We start from the raw sequence: 22,380 nt of genomic DNA, 5'->3' as shown, positions 1-22,380 counted from the left end.
TGAGTCTATGGTTGCTTCAGTCAGTCTGTCCACCTCTATGGTCCACACTGAGATATCTCAACTTTCGGGTGGATTAGCATCAAATTTTGCACAGGTTTTCGGAGTCCCCAGGGGTTGAAGTCTATTGACTTTGCCTCTACTGCATTTTTGCTAACACAAATTCCATTGGATAGACAACGAGCTAAGACAGAGAATTTAGCTCCATTACATTGTTGAGGCTGGCGTCTGTGGCTGAGGGGTAGAGTGGTCGTCTTCCAACCTGAAGACGAGCTGAAGTCGATCCCCAGTCTGACCCATCTGCATGCCGAAGTGTCCTTGGGCAAAATACTGAACCCCGAATGGCCCCCCATAGAATAACTAAGTGCTGCGAATAGATGCCCTTTATGAATGTGTGTGTGAATGTAAAACCGAACTGTAAATTGTTTGAGTGGTCATCAAGACTAGAAAAGCACTATATAAATACAAAACCATTACCATTAAATAAATAAAATGTATCTTGCATCTGTGGATAGACAAATTGATAGTTCTGCTAAATGTTTCAGCAGAGGATACTTGAAATTCATATTTATCATAAACTTAGAACCATAAATTTGTAACATCTACCTCCTTAGCCACAAAGGTGTCTGTTTGTATATTTTGCGTATCCCGCAAACTATTCATCTTATCAGCTTCACACGTAGCATAGGTCTTGTTAATGAAAGTGTAGTGCAGAGTGAGTGCTGTGTGATTTGAAAAAGCAATACCTTCCTTTTTAAAAACATTGGGTCAAACCACGGCCAGATCATAGTTCGTACTTTGATTATTTCCATTTCATCATATCGGTCTAACTTAGACTCATGGGTGCTCTGCTCCGTCATAGCAACATTCATAAAATGATTTCCTCTTCAGCAAGTTCTCTACAATGTAAAAGCAAAATCATTGTTTGTTGCTGTAATTCTTTGTACCGTGAAAATTAGATCAGACCTTTTATTTTGAAAAGTTTTGAAGTTCTGAAGATTGCCTCTGAAATCGCCGACATTCAGTGCAATTTGAGGTTTATGGTACATCTTGAATAACTTCACATCATGGAAAAACTACAATATACACTTACATACTTATATGTACACAGTGTCTTAGGCTATTCTAGGTGAGTACAATTTTGTATATATTTGTTGCTTTAGGACTGGTACAGTTATGAATGTTCAGCATGTGAAATTTCATAGTTTCCCGGGGAGACATGACTGGCCCACAACAGACACTCTGGTTTCTATCACCGCCATGACAACTTAAGAAGAGTTGGATCAATCAGAGTGCAGAGAGCACTGATTTGTGTCCTGCATCTCCCCTCATTAAATATTAACGTGGATGTATTCCTGTTGCGGCTGAAAAACTGAATTGGATCCGTCTGCCCCCTGTGGCCACAGCAAATGTTAAAGTAATGCATTCTGAGCATTTCCCAACGTTTGTGTTTATCAAGGGGTGAAACAGTCGAGACAGGATTCAAAACGTGTCCTGCCTGGTGAGTTTTCGTAACATCCTGCACGTTTTCAAACAGCATGGACGGCTACAGGAACATATACAGTGCCTTGCATAAGTATTCACCCCCCTTGGACTTTTTCCCATTATGTACTGTTACTAACTGGAATTCAAATAGACTTAAATAAACTTTTTCCCGTTTGATCAACAAAACATGCATAGTACTTTGGAGGTGCAAAATAAATTTTATTGTGACACAAACATCTGTTGGGTGCATAAGTATTCACCCCCCTGTGTCAATACTTGGTAGAACCCCCTTTCGCTGCAATTACAGCTGCAAGTCTTTTGGGGTATGTCTCTACCAGCTTTGCACATCTAGAGATGGAAAGGTTTGTCCATTCTTCTTGGCAAAAAAGATGAAGCTCAGTCAGATTGGATGAGACCGTCTGTGAACCGCAATCTTCAAGTCTTGCCATAGATTCTCTATTGGATTGAGGTCTGGGCTTTGACTGGGCCATTTAAAGACATTAACATTCTTTAATCCAAACCATTCCTTTGTAGCTCTGGCTGTATGTTTAGGGTCATTGTCCTGCTGGAAGATGAACCTCCGCCCCAGTCTCAAGTCTTTTGCAGACTGCATCAGATTTTCTTCAAGGATTTCCCTGTATTTGGCTCCATCCATCTTTCCCTCTATTCTGACCAGTTTCCCTGTACCTGCTGAAGAGAAGCATCCCCACAGCATGATGCTACCACCACCATGTTTCACTGTTGGGATGGTGTGCTCAGGGTGATGGGCAGTGTTGGGTTTTCGCCACACATAGCGTTTTGCATTGAGGCCAAAAAGTTCAATTTTGGTCTCATCTGACCAGAGCACCTTCTTCCACATGTTTGCTGTGTCTCCCACATGGCTTCTGGCAAACTCCAAACGGGATTTTTTATGGATCCCTTTCAACAATGGCTTTCTTCTTACCACTCTTCCATAAAGGCCAGATTTGTGGAGTAGAGGACTAATAGTTGTCCTGTGGACAGATTCTCCCACCTCAGCTGTGGATCTCTGCAACTCCTCCAGAGTAACCATGGGCCTCCTGGTTGCTTCTCTGATTAATTTTCTCCTTGTCCGACTCTTCAGTTTGGGTGGACGGCCTCCTCTTGGTAGGTTTGCGGTTGTGCCATATTCTTTCCATTTTCTTATGATGGATTTTATGGTGCTCAGAGAGATGTTCAAAGCTCTGGATATTTTTTTATAACCTAACCCTGCTTCATATTTCTCCACAACTTTATCCCTGACCTGTTTGGTGAGCTCCTTGGTCTTCATGATGCTGTTTGTTCAGTAATGATCTCCAACAAACTCTGAGTCCGTCACAGAACAGGTGTATTTATACTGAGATTAAATTGAAGACAGGTGGACCCTATTTACTAATTATGTGACTTGCAAATGTGACTTGTGAATGCAATTGGTCGCACCAGATCTTTGTTAGGGGTTTCACAGTAAAGGGGGTGAATACATATGCACTCAACACTTTTCAGATTTTTATTTGTAAATAATTGTGAAATCCATGTAATATTTCCCCCCACTTCCAAATGATGCACTATTTTGTGTTGGTCCATTACATAAACTCACGATGAAATAAATTTTAATCTGTGGTTATACCATGACAAAATGTAGAAAAGTCCAAAGGGGGTGAATACTTATGCAAGGCACTGTAGGTAGAACAATAAACATGTACTGTATATAAACAGAGGAACTAGGCCTTGAGCGGTATTTCTAAATACCATCAACAATCTGTACCAGCTCTGTCATGATCAATACACTGTTCAGCTGCATCCACTTCATTCCCAGTCACTGCAGGAAGAAATGAAAGATGTGGCAGCACGACTGGTGACGTACTCAGTGGCTGGTTGTTTTCATCACTCCTCTTTCTTCCTCCCCGTCAACTTCTAGCCATTCATGTTGCGTGCCAACCCACTAATGCACATACTAACTCTACTCTTGACTCCGAAGCTGCAGGGGAGATCTATTTATAGAGCGCTCTGCTATGCACCGAGCCTCCAGCGGGTTGTATAGTTACACAGGGTAGATAGCGGGCATGGACTGGTGCTTATTTCTTCTTTATGGTTCCAGACCTGTAGTGATTAATGAGATGCTCATCCACTATCATTAGCTAGATCTGATCCATTTCTAACAACATTGCACTAGATGATACACACAAATAAAAATATATAATGTAAGAGCATGAATTTATGAGACAGCTCTTAACATTTGCCAAAACAGAACATCATAAACACTGTTTATAAATTCACAGTCTGTGTGTGTGTGCCAAACTCTGCCATTCGTGGAAGCCTGGCAGACATTGGCCTCAGACGAGGCAGCAGAAGTCTCTAAACCACTTAGCATTTCAGCTTTTCCTCATCCATGAGTCACCATTTCCTCCCAGTGTAATGCAGGCCTAAATTATTCATGCCAGTCCCCATCAATCCAGGAGCTATCCAGGCCGATAACCAGATAACTGCCTCACCTGAGCCGCCATTAGTGGCCAGGCTGCTGATTGGTCTCCTTCACTTCTCTCCCTGAGTGTTCAAGAGGAAAATCGAGAAAAAATCTGATGTTCCAAGTCAAGAGAGAAACATAGATGTATATTTCACTTTAGCGGAAAAAACTTAGAATCTTAGAATGCTTCTGCTTCTCTACACTCAGTGTGGAGTCTGTAAATATATTATTCTGTCCACAGCATTAATATTACTTTTGGCAGTAAATCTACAATCAGTGCAACATAGTGTTTGTTCTTTATTTCATAGACATTTTTCATAGCAGAAAGTCTGCACAAAAGCAGAGGACCCTGAAACAAAGAAGAAGAAAGATTATAGTAAGAATATTTAACAAATGATGTATATTAGAGCTGCATTATACCAACTGTAAAACGTTATCGCACCAATTGTTGGCTCTGTTTATCATATCATTTATTGGCCCTAAAGTAATGCACTGTAAATCTAATAAGAATTAACATACCTCCACTAATGCCCAATTTTCCGTTTAATTTAATCAAGATACAACACATTGCACACATTGGTAGCTATCAGATCAATCAGATATCTGTGTGCATAATGTTTTAAATCAAGATCTTATTTCTTGAGAATTCCCCAAAAAGATGAATCTTACAATGTTAATTTAAAAAACTAACTCCTGGTTCTGCCCTCCTTAATGGAACCTGCTCCCAAAGTTAATTGGTTCTTCCATTGCCCTTACCCCACCCTTCCTCCAAATGTCACAATAATCAGTGCCGTAGTGTTTGTGTCACACAATGCAAAGAAAATAACACTTCTTCAGTAGAAGTAAGAAAGAGAAAGCCTTTTAGTGTTGGTGCAGCATTTGGCAACATAACTCTGCTGTAAGAGCCAAAGTTAACATTTAGCCTGTCTTTGTATTTTTTTGTTTGGCTGCAGATATTTGCTATATTATAAGTGCTGAGTAAGAGGGGCAAGGGGCATGGTTTATAACGTCTCTATTTCACCTGTTAATTTGTTGGGTGGGTTAAAGACACAGATGAGAGTAGGGCTCCCATATTTTCTGGCTCCCATATTGTCCATGTTACAAAATGTATCATGGACTCCTGGATCCATTACAGAATGCATTGCAGTAAGGAGCCTGCTTAGTAGTAATCTTTCTTTTGTATACAGTTGCTATTCCTGCAATGGATGAAACGTAGCCGTCCCCTTAATATTCATTGCTGATACTGATGTGATAACTGATGGTGGTGGAATCTGAAAGTCAGTGAGCCATTCTCATGGTAGTGAGCTAACATTACTTATCACATTTAAACGAGTAAATAATAAACTGTGTCCTCTGTAGCAGCAAAGTGTTTCTGCTTGTAATAATAACCACTCCCCCACTGAATTTTCTAAATACACTGTCTCCATTGATGAGACGTGCTGATAGGCTCCTGCTCTAGCATGAACGGGGACCAAAAAGAGAGCCCCTAATTGACCGAATGAAGAAGGAGAATATATCAAATATCAAGGGTAATAAGAGATGCAGTAATGAATGGGGAAGAATAAGAAGTAGGATATTGAAACACAGTGGCTGGCGGTAATGCACCTTAACCAAACAAAGAAGAAGAGACCAAAGTCTGACCATAATAAAAGCGAAACATTTAGAGCCCGAGATAAGAGCAAGTTACACTCCACGATATTGCAGAAACTCTCAAAGAGATTGATAACTATACTACAGCACAAACACAACAATCATCGCTCCGATCAATTATTGATGAGCGTCAGTTTTTCATCTTTTAAACGTTGCTGATTGTAGTGCTTGTTCTATCTTTACTCACTGTGAGTCACTCAGTTCAATCTTATTTGAAAGGGAATTGATAAACAGATGTAGGACAGTCTGTACCATAGTGGATGACAAGTGGCCCTACATTTTCAGTGGTACACGCAGACGGCCAGTATCTCTGCATCTCGGACGCCAGAGTTTCTTTATGTTGTTCCCTGAAGTCAGTCCCTGAGGTCTTCTTCCTGATGACATCAGGCAGGTTGTGAAAGACGGAAAGCTGTGATTGGTCAGGGATGTCTCATGACTGAGTCACAGCACGAATTTATGACTCGACACTCCCCTAACACAACCAATATCTTTTCAAACATACGTACTGTGGTAGTCCGAACCTGACATTAGAGAGTATGGAACAAAAATTAAATATATTTGTCATTCAGTTTTCCATGCCACTTGTGAGTTCTACTTTGTTTTGCCTAGTCTGACACATCAACATGCTGAATAGAAAAAAGCTAGGGTTTTTTCGTCCCACCATCATGCAGTTACCTAAATCTGACCATTAAATAGGGAGAGCTGTAAAAAACATTTGATGAAGATGTTAACAAAATGGTTAAAGTACATTTAATGTGAAACAGATTTGTGTGTTGTGCAGCTGAATTGCTAGCAGTTCTTTTAATGGCTTTTCCTATTTCAAAACTAACGATCACCATTAAAGCAAACTTTAAAAGTAACCTTGATTTATATTAGTGATGCTGTCCTTGTCCTGACATTGTTTTATTAATGTGAGTGTAATAGACTGTTCCATGAATTCATTTTCTGACTCTGATAATAGCCATTTGTTTCACTTTGACACCAAAAGTAATCAAGGCCTTGGGTATATTGAGATAATGAGGAAACAATATTCTCAGAGGTGATCCACATTCTAAATCTGTGCTTGATGTAAATTCCTTTAATATTGTCACATTTTAAACATCTACAACTATTGGACTGATGGTCAGTAGAGGTTGTACAAAGATGAATGATCCTGAATGGATGAATATTAATAATGTATTGGATGTAGTGTCATAAAATTGGCTTCAGCGATGTAATACATTCAATGATTCAGATGGGGAAATTACCTTTGAACGGCTCTACACTTGTCAGTGCAGTCGTGCATCTTGTTCAAACGCTCGAAGTTTTCTTAAAGGGGACATATTATGAAAATGTCACTTTTGTAGTGCTTCTACTCGTTAATTTGGGTATCTGGCATGTCTACCGTCCCAAAAACTCTGGAACAAAACAACTCCCGCGATTTGCTGTGGTTCCTCTATGTCAGAAACGATACGCTAGAGTGCGTCGAATGGGATTACGACCGAAAAAAAAGGTCATGTTCCAACCATGCCCATGTAGGGAGTCTCGCTACATGGCCTTGGACCACCCCCCACCATCATCTCCCCGGCTCAATCTGAGGAGGGCTGTTTTAGACAGGGTAAAAAGGGTGCTGTTTTAAATGATCCTTGTGGTATTTTGACCAAAATATGTTACAGACATTTCATTAAGACCCCAAGGAACCACATCAACTGTGGTAAAATGGGCATACGATGGGTCCTTTAAGTTATGGAAAAATAAGTAACAGGCCACTCCCACTTGCATCAATCAATATGGCACTAAAGATTTTGGTTAATACTTGTCCTTAGAGAATGAAAAGCTAATTTTGTGAAATTTGACCACTGAGATTTAAGGTGCACATTTTTGGTATTTGTGTCACAACTATGGTTTTGTAATCCGATTCCCAACCAAGGCCTGAAGATATATCTACCAAGATTTCTGATGATTGTACAAATTCTCAGAGATATGGATTTGCTGAGCCCCTCCCTCTGTGAAGTTATTTAAGTTAATGGTGATCATGTTTTTTGACCAATCTTGCTTACGTATGATAAAGTTCTGTCTCACTCCACCACGTCTGAACATCTTTGATGTAATTGAAGCTAAAATCCAACCCAGTTGTCAAAGCTGACGTCAACTATTTATTTTGCCCGGGATTAATCTGGTCATGTTAGTCCATAATCTGGAAGTGTCTTCAGACACAATCTAAAGTCAAAGTTTTATTGTTATATATTTTTTCTATAGAGATAATAGAAGGGTCATTTAAAAATATATTTTGGGGAAAAAAATAGAACCACAACCCAAGTGTCATGACCTAGTACATGCTCAATATGTAGCTCAGTCTGTTAACATTATATTCAGTGACCTACGACCTGTCAGCTTTAGCTTTAGCCTAAATCTGTTTGCATGATAATCCATGACCTAAGGCCTGTTAGCTTTAGCCTCAGTCTGTTAGCATGAAGTGATGACATCGGACCTGTTAGCTTTACACTTGATCTGTTGGCGTTTTGTAAAAATTTAGTATCTGTCAGCGTTAGCCTCAGTCTGTTAGCATGTTATTCCATGACCTTACCCATGCTAGCTTTTAGCCCTATCCTATTAGCATGATGTAATAACCTGTCTGCCAAGCTGATATTAAATCATGTGTGATGATGTTTTCCTACACTTGACATCTATTGCACGTCTGTCCGTCCTGGGAGAGGGATCCCTCACGTGGGTCTCTCTGAGGTTTCAACGTATTTTTACCCTGTTAAAAAGGTTTTTTAGTAGTTTTTCCTTACTCTTGCTGAGGGTCAAGGACAGAGGGTGTCTCACCATGTTAAAGTCCTATGAGACAAATTGTGATTTGTGAAAATGGGCTATACAAATAAAATTTGATTGATTGATTGATTGATATTGGCTCCAGCTCCCCTCCCACCCTCAAAAGAATAAGCAGTGTATATATAATAGATGAAGGGATGAGATTAATAAAGTGTAGTTTTGAGAAACTTGCACTGTGTAATTAAAAACTCTGAAAGCAGCCATTATGTGACTATACTTCCCCCCTCCACCCTGGCTTGGACTGCCACACACCCTCCTCCAACCACTGAACATTTGAACATTTGCACTACACTGTTACTTTTTTTACTACTGTATTTTCCCGCCTATAGTATATTCATATTTATATATTTTTATATATTTATCTCGCTCATAGTTCTTATATCATACAATACCTATTAATATGTCTTACTGTACATATCTATTTATTTACATTCCACTCTAAATATGTACAATACTCTGCACTTTACTGCCTTTTTTTGCACCTCTGGTTTGATGCTAAACTGCATTTCGTTGTATAAGTACTTGTACTGTGCAATGACAATAAAGTTGAATCTAATCTAATCTAAAAAAAAGTATGTGTTGTGAACAGCCCATTTCAGCTTCAGACATCAAATGTCAAGTTTTCTTCACTTTCTGTCACCTCTGCCAAGAACTGCATGTCACCATAGCGATGTCTGTAACAGATCAATTTATTGTTAACAATCACTGTTTTGGTATAGCGTACTTCAGCAAATGGAGTAAAGAAAACACAGATTAAAATAAACTAGCTAACAATTGCAATAAAAAGAAATAAATAGAAAATAATCTGATTAAAGTCTAGTAATTCCATGTTCATATGAATACATAACATCTACAGTATAAGTTAATAAATTGAAGCTACTGTATAAATACATCACCAGCATGCACAATATTGTATTATGGAGAATATTGGAGCAGTTATCATCTTACACTGAAGAAACAGTATAATAGGCAAGTGCATTTCTTGACCAAGAAGAAACTGAAGATGATGTAAATCGACAAACCTCAAATCTGCTTTTAGAGCTTCCACTTAACATTGCATGTGCTCTATCCACAAATTGTACTTGGGTCTAAAATCAAGTCTGTGGTTACAGGTGCCGTTTCAGAAATCCTACTTCTTGTTATGAAGATAGCATAACTGGAGATTAAGGGATTTATTGTTTAATAATTTCCAAGCATCACATTAGTTCAATTCATTTTTCTGCTATCCAGATTTTTCAAATCATTTCATATGAGCATAAGGAACCAATATAAGTTGTTATAGTAACAACAATACTGACAATAAGATTTGTGTGTCCAAAAACAGTTAATTTATTCAATAAAGCACATCAGCACATGAGAGGGACAAGCTGCACTAACTTTACTGTATGGATTTGTATTTTAAGTTACAGTATGACTGTGTGACACATACCTGACACAAAGCAAACAAAAACATTGTTTTTTTAATGTTATCTTCAATAACAGACACAACCTGCTTCTCACTCAGCGATCATAATGTGGTGCAACTAAAGATGCCGGGTACGTTTGTTACGTAATGAAGTTCGACAGCCCGAAAAGCATGTCTTCACTTCTGTAAACCTGTCTGCTCCCCCACTCATTCTCGATCTCCCTCTCTCTCTCCCTCTCCCCCTCTCTCTCTCTCTCTCTCTCTCTCTCACTAAACAAGGCCATGACATTCAAGGTTACCCTAATTTTCTAGTTGCTCAAGCATCGGAACTCAATTTCTGAACTCCCCTCACAAAATACAATAACACAGCTCAACTTCATTTGCGCGTTAAGACCAGTCTCTGCCAGTGTGAAGGTATCGTAACCTGACAGTCACACTGTGATGAACACCATACCTCTTGCTTCTACAGTGGTATTTTGGCAAATGCTGCAGAGGCTATCAAGGAGGGGATTTCATTCTTTTTTTTAATTTAAGGTTATTTCTCAAACTAAAATTGTCTTCCCTCCTCCTACTTTTTTCACTTTTAACTGGAAAAATAAAGAACAGCAGCCACGTTAGTACCATCAGCTAAATTGGCTGCCGATGTTCAACCGCCCCATCCCACCCTCCCTTTTTTTGTTTCTAAGAACTTTTTTCAAACTATTTTTATTTTGTCATCATTCGTGAGCGCGCGTGTTGTGTTGTTTTGGCAGAATGAGGTTTTGGACTCGTTAATTGTTGCCCTCGCCGCCCTCGTCATCCTGCTGGTCACTCGTCCAGAGCGTCAAGTTGTCTCGTAGCAGCTGCATGATGAGAGTGGAGTCTTTGTAGGAGTCCTCGTTGAGGGTGTCCAGCTCGGCGATGGCGTCATCGAAGGCGGTCTTGGCCAGGTGGCACGCCTGCTCGGGGGCGTTCTGGATCTCGTAGTAGAAGACGGAGTAGTTGAGAGCCAGGCCCAGGCGGATGGGATGGGTGGGCTGCATGTGCTCCTTGCTGATCTCATGGGCCTCGCTGTAGGACTTCTCAGAGGACTCAACCACCGCGGCTCTCTTCTCCCCCGTGGCCACCTCAGCCAGGTAGCGGTAGTAGTCGCCCTTCATCTTCAAGTAGAACACCTTGCTCTCCTGCTGCTCTTCATTGCAATTCTTGATCAGGAAGTTGTCAAGGAGGTTGAGCACATCCTGGCAGACTGTCTCCAGCTCCTTTTCGATCTTTTCCCGGTAGGCCCTCACCATCTCGATCTTCTTCTCATTGCCATCAGCCGACGTCTTCTGCTCAATACTAGAGATGACGCGCCAGGATGAGCGCCTCGCACCGACCACGTTCTTATAGGCCACCGAGAGCAGGTTCCTTTCCTCATTGGATAGGGCTTCGTTCAGCTCTGTGACCTAAACAAATCACAGAGATATATATGCAGGCATTAGCTTGTGAATTGTTTAATTTATGTGAAACAGCTGATAATAAAATATGACATACAGCACATCCAGCTACAACAATTACGAGACAACAGAATACGTAAAGAAATACAAAGCTACAACTGCCACGAATGGCTCCGAACAAACTCTAACTCAAACAAACTCTAACTCAAACTCCAGGATAAGATCCACTGCATCCACAAGAGTCAGACACGCCCGCACCACTATGACATCATCCTGTCAGGTGACTCCTGACTGGCTGTCCAAAGGTCTGAAAGCTGCGTTTGTTTTGACAGGCCTGTGTCTGGCTGGAGGATTTAATCCTTTATACCCCACTGGGACTGTGCAGCAGAGGCATCTTTACAGACCTTTTCTGAGTGTAAAGCCTGTTGTTACTTTCTTTTTCAGCACAGATTTCAGTTCCATGAGCAGGGGGGCCCCTGCAGAACACGTGGAATAGCTCTTCACAATGCTTTCACTGAACACTATGTCAGTCAACATAACTTTACACTTTGGCTTTAAAACTGAAATATACTTTATATTGACAGGAAAATATCTTTCAGTTTAAATTGAATTTGTGCATCGAAGCAGTGGCTAACTGCACAAGGTAAAAGAAGATTTATTAAAAGTGGGGAATCATGTTTCAGTCAATCATTTGTTTTAAAAAAGAAAGTGGGCAAACGTACAGCTTTTCTGCAGCAATGGAAGTAAATAAGGTCGAGGAAAGTTAATCAAAACAACCCTTTTGTGAAAGATACTCCTTAAACTTCTTCAATAATTGTTGGAAATTTACATGAATGAATTTTCCAAATTTGGTCACATATTTACATAGTTTACCCTGGACACTTTGGACTGGGGGGTATTCCCAGTTGATAATTATACATAGACAATGTTAGGAGAAACACTGGCATCCATACAATAGATCTTTTAAATGCCAGTCCCACCAAAAATGGAGAATCAACTCAACTAAGTAGACAGCATTCATCTTACGGAGACAAAATTCCATGGCCTTCATCCAATAGTTGTTGAGATATTTCTGTCGGGACCCAAGTGGTGGACAGACCAACACTGCCATTCTTGGAAAATATATACATACTTCATTTCTTATTTGCTGTAATATTTGCTTGTTATTTGCTTCATTACAGTAAAAAAAAGCCGCAGCATCTTGCTCAAGAACACTGACACAGTAGAAAGCTTAATCCTCTAACCTTTGAGGAGCTTTGCAGTCACAACGAACTCGCAGCTGTGTTACTCTACAATAGCAAACACAAGCTGCTAATCCATGTTGCTGTTGTTATTACAGTCTAGATCGACACATATGCATGACTCATTATGTCCTCATCAAACTATTTTGTTCCCAGTATGCATTAATCCTTACATGTACGTCCATGCCTATCTTTACTTTCATTCTATGTGCTAGTTTAAAGCCCTAGAGCTGACCATGTTCATCAATAGGATTGCTGGAACTGTTAAAGGGAGGCAGTAGAGGGCAAACAGCAATCTCTGATGCAATCTCCTGTTTCCATGGTGACTACAAAATCTGCTTTGTTTGTGAGGAGTGAATTATCTCTGCTGGAGACAGCGGCCACAAGCTGCTAATACATAGGACGCTGACGTAGTGGGTGGTATGGAGAAAGATGCAGCACTGTGGACTAGTGCTAACAAGCTACCTCATGTATCGCACCTTTATAGTGATTAATACACCGAGACACACGGTCCCAAGAAGATGATACCTCCTGACTTTGGAGATCCCTGACTTTACAACTATTGTGATCATGAGACAAACCTATGTGAAATGTTTGACAACGATGATGATTAAAATGATTGGTACGAGATTTGGTACACATATTTAATGTCCCTTAAAGATGAATTCTATAGATTTTTATGATAAGGTAAATGTTTTTAGTTAACCACTGTATATCTTGACATATGCTCCATAAATTGGCAGAACATCATGTAAAAACATTTAAGATTCCTACACAATGTGTCCTTACTGCCTCGATATGCAATGTCTTTTTATTAGATATCTATTTATTTAGCTCCACCAACAGGTTTACATTGTCGATTCTGAATGAAATATCTCAACATCTGTTTGATAGATTACTGTCAAATTTTCTGAAGCTATTCGAGGTCCCAGGGGAAGAAAGTGTTCGGACTTTTCTCATCCACTAAATTTCCATTTGTGCCTTTTATTGAGTCAAAATATCTAATTTTCTGACAACTTTGTGATCAGATACTAGCTAATCACATGTGATTTCAATCAGCCTCTGCAGCACTACTTATTAGCAATGAAAGAGAGTTAAGCTAGGGTTTTGAAATTTGTAAATACCTGCTAAATGTAATAGCATGTTGACTGTAATTTTTCATCCCAGTGTATCTCTTTCCTCTGTTGCCACCATAAAATCAAATACCACCTTGGCCAATCTGACACCAAAGTGATGCCAAGAAATTTACGAACAACCTTAATGTGCATCAGAGAAAACATATAATGATAGATTTGATCACATGATTTGTTCTGAAGAGCCATCCGATGTGATTATTTTTCAATTTTCCACAGCTCATCAGCAAGGCTCAGCGCCTAATCATCAGTATGCTTGTGCAATGTAATGAACCATGCAGCCTCTAGAGGACCTGTACCAAGGTGGGGGAGGGTTATGTTTGTTCACTAAGGAGTGTACATTTTTTACAATGGTCATATCTAAAATAACCTCTGTACTTGCAAACAATAAAATTACATCCGTTGCATAATGACCCCACTTACAATCCTAGGAGAAAGTAACCCTACCTCTCCCCATTAGTCATTCCTGAAGAAAAACCTCTACTCTACACAGCTCTATGCCTCAGTTCATTAGATTACAATTAGTCTAAATGAGTAGCTTAGCTGCAGAAAATGCAACAAGAAGACTGGGTCAGCACTTGAGCAACAGAGAGGTAAAAAAAAAACAATTCTAAACAACGCATCTGTACCAACATGGCAACAATTGTTTCCGAGGGCTGCAGGGTGAGCAGAAAGCCCTGACGGAAGCTCTGGTGCGGGGATGACAATAGAGCTCTGTCTACCCATAAAGCTCATCAATTGCGCCTGCTCTCTCATTACTCATCCTTGCACTAGGCGGTCAAAATTCCATACAACTGAATGTTAATGCAAACAAAAGGGCCAGCCACGACAATCAATAACTTTGTCTTTGACAGCCTTACTGCATGGCCATTAATATCCACCTTAAGAGCTGCATGGCTGGGGGTGTGAGAGGATCTGAGTGGAGGCCAGGTTATTCCGACCACTTTAAATGTCCATGAAATAGGTTACAATCCACACCCACATGGTAGAGGCTTGCCACAGTCCAACAGCTCCCCATTTTTCGTACTGTTCCAGGCTTTACTTCTGTCTTTTCCCTGCTCATTTGCTGTCACTCTCCGGTCTCCTAACTTGATGTGACAACCCCCCTCCTGCCCCCCTACTGACCCTCTTTCAGGCAGTACAGCACAAAGGCACCGTGGTCTACCTGACGTCACTGGCGGTGTGAATGGGACTAGCTGGTTTAGCTTCAATGAGCCTGGTACTAAAAAAAATAATGGTGACCGAGGTAAACACCACAACACCCAGCATCCACGGACCTCAGCGACAGGGAGGGTTCAGAGTATGTGAGTGTCTTAGTAAAGAAGCGGAGGCCTCAGGTAGCTGTTTGTTGCTTAGCTACCACCTATGACATTAGCTTTTCCATAATTAAAACGGAGAGCCAACAATAAGATGCACTAAAGGCTGATCACTCAAACAGAATGAGAAAGATGTATAGACCTAATGAGGTGACCGGACTGGTATGGAGAGAGGCCAAACACTTGTTAATGTGAGCTGAGGGGCACTCTGTTGGTATTCTACTGTGATTAAATAAACAGTCAACACACACTGTAACCAAAAGTAAAAAAAAAAAAAAAACATAACATAATGGTTAAAATATCTAGAAGGTAATGGCTTATAAAAAAATATAATGGATGTACAGTGTAAGTAGATTGGGTCCCACATTTTGTCCTGTTTAGCTGTTTCTGACAAATGCAGATGTATTCTCAGATGGCTGAGGACTGTGTCGCCCATTCAATTCCATGACAACATAGAAAGAACAATACCAGCTGTGGCTGGCTATGATAACATCACAGTTGTCTTTTCATTGATAGTTACCTGCTATAGAATTCGTATAAACTCATTGTTCAATACTAATAAAAAGTCAATTCTGCAATTCCAGATGACAACTTGGTTTCACTGGTGTCATCACATGTTGACTAATAGTATTACTAACAATGACACTACTGAGATTATTGGGTAATAGCATGATTAATAGTTGGTCATAGACTGTCTCGGAGTCCCAGGATGTTGTTTCGCACAGAACCCAGATCTTCACACAAATCACTCATTTCATTAGTCTCTGCTCTTCCCAGACAATAACCCTGCTAACTCATTCAGCTGCATAAAATTCCCAATATATAACCGCCATCATGGTGCTGAGGCAAGATGAACCAACTTCATCCATTCCTGTAACTTTGAATAGTTTCAAGTGAAGATGTGTGTATTGAACCAAGAATCAAAACCCAGAACCCAAACAAAAAAGCTTATTATAGTGAGCAATCTTTTTTACAAGCTAGAAAGAATTATAGTTCAGCGACATCTAACATTTTTAAAAGCCCTTCTTAAGATCGTAGAGTCCTTGTCTGGCCCACAGCCATTGCTGACCAAGCCATCACCTAGCTTACTGTGCGCTGGTAATTGTGTCACTGTCACTACGACAGTATTACTGAGGACTGACTGTGTCTCCTCAAAGACAATTGTGCAGTTATTCAACATCTGTGTGTGCTGGATCCTGCCACATCACTTCTAATTTGTCTATGAAGAAAATGGTGTTTGAATGCTGAAGGAGAACATTGTGGAACCAGGAGGATTAAAAAATGCAAGTGTGTGTTGTGAGATACAAAATCCAGGAAGTCCAGTTTAAAGGTTAACGCCTTTGAAGGCTTATCAGTGGGTTAATCATGATGTGTTTTTCCCATAGAAGAATGGGCTGGTGACAACACCCATTTTAAAGATCACACTGATGATGACAAAAAGAAAAAGATTAGTTACAGCTCAATATCTGCAGATCACTCACTTCTATCTTTAAAATCAGATTTTACTGTGAGAAGCCTCATTCCTGTGGTGCAGTTGAGAATTTGGTTTTAATAAAAGCAGGGTTATTGTCAGCACCTGGAAGAGAAATGTAAAAATCCTACCTGTTTTTGTTCACACTCCACACTGAGAGGTTTTCTTCATAAGGTTTTCAATAACCAATGTATGTGATTCCTTTCTTCTTGTTAATCTTAAGCTGTCCTTGCCTTTAACATGAGTAAGAAAAAGTAGACATCGGCAGAACTAAATGATGGATCACGATAAGTACTGTTAACTAATATCCCACAGTTCACATATTGCTGTAAATATGGTAGGTGTAGCGAGGTGGGTGTACGTCGTGCCTATGTGACTCACCACTGAGTCAAGACACATCGCAGGACATCCTTGAATGTCCTCAGATGACATTGGCTGCATTGCATTTGTAATTGGACTGAGGTTTAGGAGAGTGCTCATACTTTAGAAATAAAGCAATATAAGATTGATGCTTCCTATGCCCCCTCGACAAATACTGAAAGAGGAAGATGAGGATAAACTAGAACAGGAAGCAGAGACTGAGAGGAGACAGACATTTGCTGGGGCTATAGCCCCATTTCCTAGTTTTGTGCACTGATTGCATCTAAAATAAAGCTCAGCATGTGTCAAATACAAAAAAAACATAGTCCTCCAGTTACATTATGTGCACATTTAGAGACTATGAGCCTCATTTTAACTTGAAGGTATGTCCCTAAAGATGCAGCATCCCACTCACACCCACTCCTGTGGAGATTTTGATCGCTCCTGCACAGTGCACAGAATGATTTCTGTGTGAAAATGTGTTTCTGCAAAGACACAGGTAGCCGAACGATTTTGATTTAAACACTGACAACTTCAGGTGTCAACATATATTATGGTTCAGGTCCATATTTCTCTATGTATGTTGTTTCCCATAGCAACAGATAAATCGGATGCCCTTGACTTCAGAGAAACAGTTATGTGGTTTTTTTGGCAATTTTACGAAGGGTTGACGCTGACATTTAAATAAAACGTACAACAGAAGAAACCAGAAGTTGTTTGGTTTATAAGTATGATGTTGTATTTTGTTCCATAGACTACATTTACAGCATACAAACAGCATTAACAGTTACAAGTAGCAATAACAGCCCTGAATCAGTATCATTGTAAGATACTGACCCCTGAGTCCCACCAACATAGGACGTGTAGCAAAACTTAACAGAGTTTTTATAGCTTATCTTAAAATTATTTAAATTAAGGCAATTGCATAATTAGCTATGTTGCTGCACTGTGAGAAATTCAGAAATTACTGCAATTTCTTCATTCAATTCAGTAAAAACTTCATCACATAGTAAATATATATGAAACACAGATACTGTGGAACAGCTGCAGTGCAGGCTATCTGTTAATGTATTGAACGAACTTCCATGGCAGAGTAATGTTCTCAGTTTATTGTGTGTGATGGAAGCCCTGACTCACTGTGCCATGCACTTCCTGAGACACACAGTTCACAGCTCTGCAGCTGGATGAGTGTGTAACTGTTCACGTCATGTGCAAAGAATGGCACAGATAGGAATGTTGTCATGTCCGTGAAGAGGTTGCATTCACAACGTGGATGTTGCTGCAGTATTTCCTGAATTTGTTACTAGAGCCTAACTGATTTATCGTTTGAATAGATGTGCATTCCAGTGCATTTTACTTAAAAAATGTGTTTATTTTTTTTAATGCAAGTTGAGTATGTATTGTTGTATTTGTGTATTCTTTTCTGGTTGCGTAGCCTCGCTCCCAATTTGGACCAAACTTGAATCGAACATTGCCTGTCACTGCTTTGGTAATCAAACTTTAATATTTAATAAATAGTATTTTTGAACATTCATGTTTGACTGGCAGTTTTAAAGAAAATCTAATGAGATAGAAAGAGGCAGAGAGGGAAAGTAATTGAAATGTCACTTTTATTGTGCAGTAGCATTATGTTATATATTTCTATGTAACTCTCTATGTTATCAGGGATTTGTTTTCAGCTACAGGTACAGACTGTTATCTCTGACAATGATCCTGCCCAGGTATTTACTTGTGAATGCAGTCAAACCTGGGTTGAACATAGTTCATGTGAAAGGAGAACATGATAGGTATGAAGGCAAACATTTTGTTAGAATTTTCTGTTCGTAACGTTTAAAAATTACTTGACAATTAGTCATTTTTTGTTTCTTTGAGAACAGAATTAGAATTTTACACCAAAAACTGCCAACTAGACTTTATCACTCCTCATATTAAGAAATACTCTGAAGGTTTAAAAAGATAATGTCACCAAATTCATAATGTTATGGTATTTATTACGTAACTGATCTTTATTATTTAACCTTTTATTTGGTGAATGAGTTAAAAAAAATGTCTTTCTTCTTTAATCAGTATTATTATAACTAAAGAAAACTACATGTGTTTAGTTTAAAGTGACTGGGCTACAACACAAAAATACAGACCAACCTTAGGTATAAATCCTTACTGTGCCCAATGTGGATGCAATGATTTCATCAAATATGCAAACTGTAGTACAGGTAATATTCACAATCACTCTAAAAAATGTCTCTTAAGAACAATGGTTAACTGCATGACCATTTTTAATAAATCCAGTCTAAGTACAAGATACAGTTGAACACTGCAGAGTAGATATACATAATAGATTGCATATTTCGGTAATACTTTGAAGGCAAAACCCTTGAAAGCAAGGACTTTAACTCTGGGGCAATTTTGTGATGACCTCATCTTCATCCTCGGTATTGAGAGAAGGATGATTGAGTTGCTAAGAGACAGGGTCAAAACAATAATTATTATTTTCATTTTTCATAGTTCTGTTTCCTAACTCAAGGTCTATGGTGAATAGAAGAAAACCAAGTGATTGTAATTTAAGCTGGGGACCAAGGTTGTGTGCTTTATAGATTTAAACCCTGGTACTGGGTTACAAATAAATGCTTTCACCCACAGCTGACCTCAGAAGACAAGCAGAGTTCATGAGTCACAAACACACAGCCACTGAGGATTTTTCAATAAATCTTATCATTTGTCCTTTATCTCTTGGTAAAGAAAGTTGCGTCTCAGTTATTGAAGCTTTAAGCTTATAACTGATGTGACCTGCTGTACAACAAGTTCACTATAATCTTACAATAAACGGTGGTAAAAAATGTAAATTACAGTGCTAAGAGCGGCCCACCAACATTATCATTCTTTTTTGGTTGTGCCTGGTTCCTGTTCTCTGAAGCGTTACAATCCCCTGGAAGATGGGAGCAGTGCAGCGTGCTGTGATCCTGGTTATTTGGTTCCGTTGGCACGGTTACCATGCCTGCAGTGGCAAGGGATTCCCCTCAAATGATGGGCGAGGCAGCAGACACACCCCGCTGCCCAGTGCTGCAGAGAGACTGGCTGGGTGAGGGGCAGCTCTCTCCCTCGCTCGCTCTCTCTGACTCGGCATAAATTGGAAGGGGTGGAGCTCGGCCCCCTCTGGTATTACCACTACACCCTGGTCCTAATGTGCAGTGCACACCATGGCCTTTAAATACACTGACAGCTTACTTGTTGACTCCTAGAGTTGAAGCTGATGTAGAGACAGGAGCTTCCCACTTATTCTGTCTTGAAAGCTGCTCACAGCTTTGGCATAGACACTACTGCTGGTGGCGAACAGATAGGAGTAATAGAAGTCTGATTATATGTAGATTCAAATTAAAGATATATGACACCCAAACTAAGGCCTTTGAATATAAAATGAAAATAGAGGATTAAGCTAATATAAATTATTTTATTAGCACTTTGAAACCATTGGTGTCCACAGCCACAATATGAGCCTCCATTAGGATATTAAGACCAATCTTTTTGATAAATGGAGAGTGGGCCTTGTCACACCTCACATCCCACCACCCCTACTCTTCCCCCGTCGATGTGTCCATCCCTGTGTGATGCCATTGTCCAGATAACTGATGATATGGGGAGATGCAGCCTTTTGTGGGGCTGTGATGAAAAGGCTGCCTGTGAAATGGTGCACTACGGGTGGGCCTGTGCTGCATCTTGGCAGATGCTGCGGCACGCCTCTGTGTGTGGAGACCTGCTGGAGGAGGCCGAGGACGCAGGGATGCGGCTGCTGCTTCTGCACAGCATTGATTAGACAGCAGGCAGCTCGTCATGCCACAGCTCGCACACCAACAGAAAAAACTGCATTTGCTGCAATATGACATCTACTGAGCTTTCTGGAAAGCTGTCCCTACACCCACGTCTGAGGGCTGAACGCTTCGTCGTTTGCGCGTTTCCTTCTGCACTAATCGATTGCGATCATCAACCTTCAGCTGTTTCCGATGGGAACGAATAGGAGGACAGGGTGTGTGGCTGGTGTTACACACAGACACACACACACACACACACACACACACACACACACACACACACGATGTGGTGCTCAGCATCGAGCAAACGCGAACACGACCGTCCCCTCAGCCTACGATGCCCCCCATCCTCATCATGGTACCCAGCTATACACCACGTCCTCTGCGCATCTTTCTCCGCGGTCCCTCCTATTCTCACAGCTCCATTTGCGCCACGCACACAGTGAAACAACGGCGCTGTGCGTTCTTTCTGTGCGTTGTTTCCATCTCTGATTTGCAGCCTTGTAGAGAGGAGCCCGGCCAAAGGCACCGCCCCAAGATCAAACAGTCCGCATTTCACACACATCCACCGCAGCCCCCCGCCGCCGCGCCGCGCGGGGACCAACCGCACCTCGCTGCATCTGAGCCGTGGAGGTGAGCTGAGGCAAATGTCAGGGGAGAATGTGAACACGGGGCTCCCTGGGCCTCGCACTTCCATCATAGCGATGCTGGTCAGACAAACCCCAGCACAGCGGTGATTTATCCCGGTCATGTCATCTTCTCACATGTCGTGTGTGCTCCCGTACACCACCTCACTGACGCGACCTCTCTACTGTCAAGCGTGAGCGTCCCCACACGGAGCCGCCGTCTCCTGTGCGCGTGTCACTGCCCTCATGCTGGCACAGAACTGACAGCAGGGTGGAGGAGAAAGTTGGTGACAAAGGAGGCTACTTACCGACTTCATGGCAGCTGCCATATCATCATACCGCTCCGCTTGCTCGGCCAGCCGGGCTTTCTGCACCAGTTGCTCGCGGTCTACCATTGTGGTCGTCGTCGTCGTGTGTGTGTGTGGAGTGTGTGTGACACAGAGAGCGTATCTGTGAGAGAGTGTGTGTGTGTGTGTGCGCGTGTAGCTGTGCTGTGTGTGTGGAGCCGGACGTCGTAATGTCAACGTGTTTGAAGCAGAGCGGAGATGGAAGCTCCTCGCGCTGCAGCTGCTGTCTGTCCGTCTGTCTGACGCCCCTCCCCCTCCCAACTCTCTCCCCCGGTGGAGTCACCACCCACAGGGGGCGTGTCCTCACACCAAGTGACAGCAGCATCAGGCGTTATTACACATTTAAAAGATGAGAATTATAACATTGACTTCAGTCCAAAGGTAATAATAATAATAATTACAATGAAATGAGTAATAATGATAGTAGTAATACATTTATATAGGATGAGTATTTGACTGACGACCAATTTATTCTTTCTCATGTTAAGTTAATGTACTTACATGATTCTTGCTGTTCTGTGTTTGTACCCTCATAGTTGAATGCTATGGGAAATACTGGGAAAGTTTAATGACAACAATAGGACAACTGAAGTCCAAATTTTGACGCAATTTCAGCAGAGTCAGCAGCTTAGTATGCCATGGACATGTGAATATGAGTTATTCCCAGTAGTTTGAGAGAACAAATGTTTGGGACTTTGTTAAGCGATGACACAACTGATATGCTTTATGTGAAGCACAGTGTTTTGGTGTCAGCAGAAAGGCTTCTCTTAGATGTATCCTCCTCAGATGTACCCTAAAAATGGTATCACTGATTACACTCATTATAGCATACTTACTTATATAAGCCAAA

The 22,380-nt window shown here is 40.8% G+C and overlaps 1 protein-coding gene across 1 annotated transcript; it reads right to left on the bottom strand.

Moving 5' to 3' along the window:
* Positions 1 to 9,078: 9,078 nt before the first annotated feature.
* On the bottom strand, positions 9,079 to 21,757 carry ywhag1 (3-monooxygenase/tryptophan 5-monooxygenase activation protein, gamma polypeptide 1). Its single transcript, XM_053442318.1, has 2 exons — positions 21,492 to 21,757; positions 9,079 to 11,239 (listed from the first exon to the last, which is right to left on the bottom strand). The coding sequence occupies exons 1-2, from the start codon at positions 21,576 to 21,578 to the stop codon at positions 10,583 to 10,585; spliced, it is 744 nt and encodes a 247-aa protein (XP_053298293.1). The 5' UTR covers positions 21,579 to 21,757; the 3' UTR covers positions 9,079 to 10,582.
* Positions 21,758 to 22,380: the final 623 nt, after the last annotated feature.

Source organism: Pleuronectes platessa, chromosome 15 (genome assembly GCF_947347685.1).
Source record: "Pleuronectes platessa chromosome 15, fPlePla1.1, whole genome shotgun sequence".
Lineage (NCBI taxonomy): Eukaryota > Metazoa > Chordata > Actinopteri > Pleuronectiformes > Pleuronectidae > Pleuronectes > Pleuronectes platessa.
This window is presented reverse-complemented; position numbering and strand designations above follow the sequence as displayed.

Coding starts and splice junctions, on each gene's coding strand:
- ywhag1 (XM_053442318.1), bottom strand. CDS start 21,578: ATGGTAGACCGCGAGCAACTGGTGCAGAAAGCCCGGCTGGCCGAGCAA. Junction 11,240..21,491: donor TGGCAGCTGCCATGAAGTCG/GTAAGTAGCCTC, acceptor TGATTTGTTTAG/GTCACAGAGCTGAACGAAGC.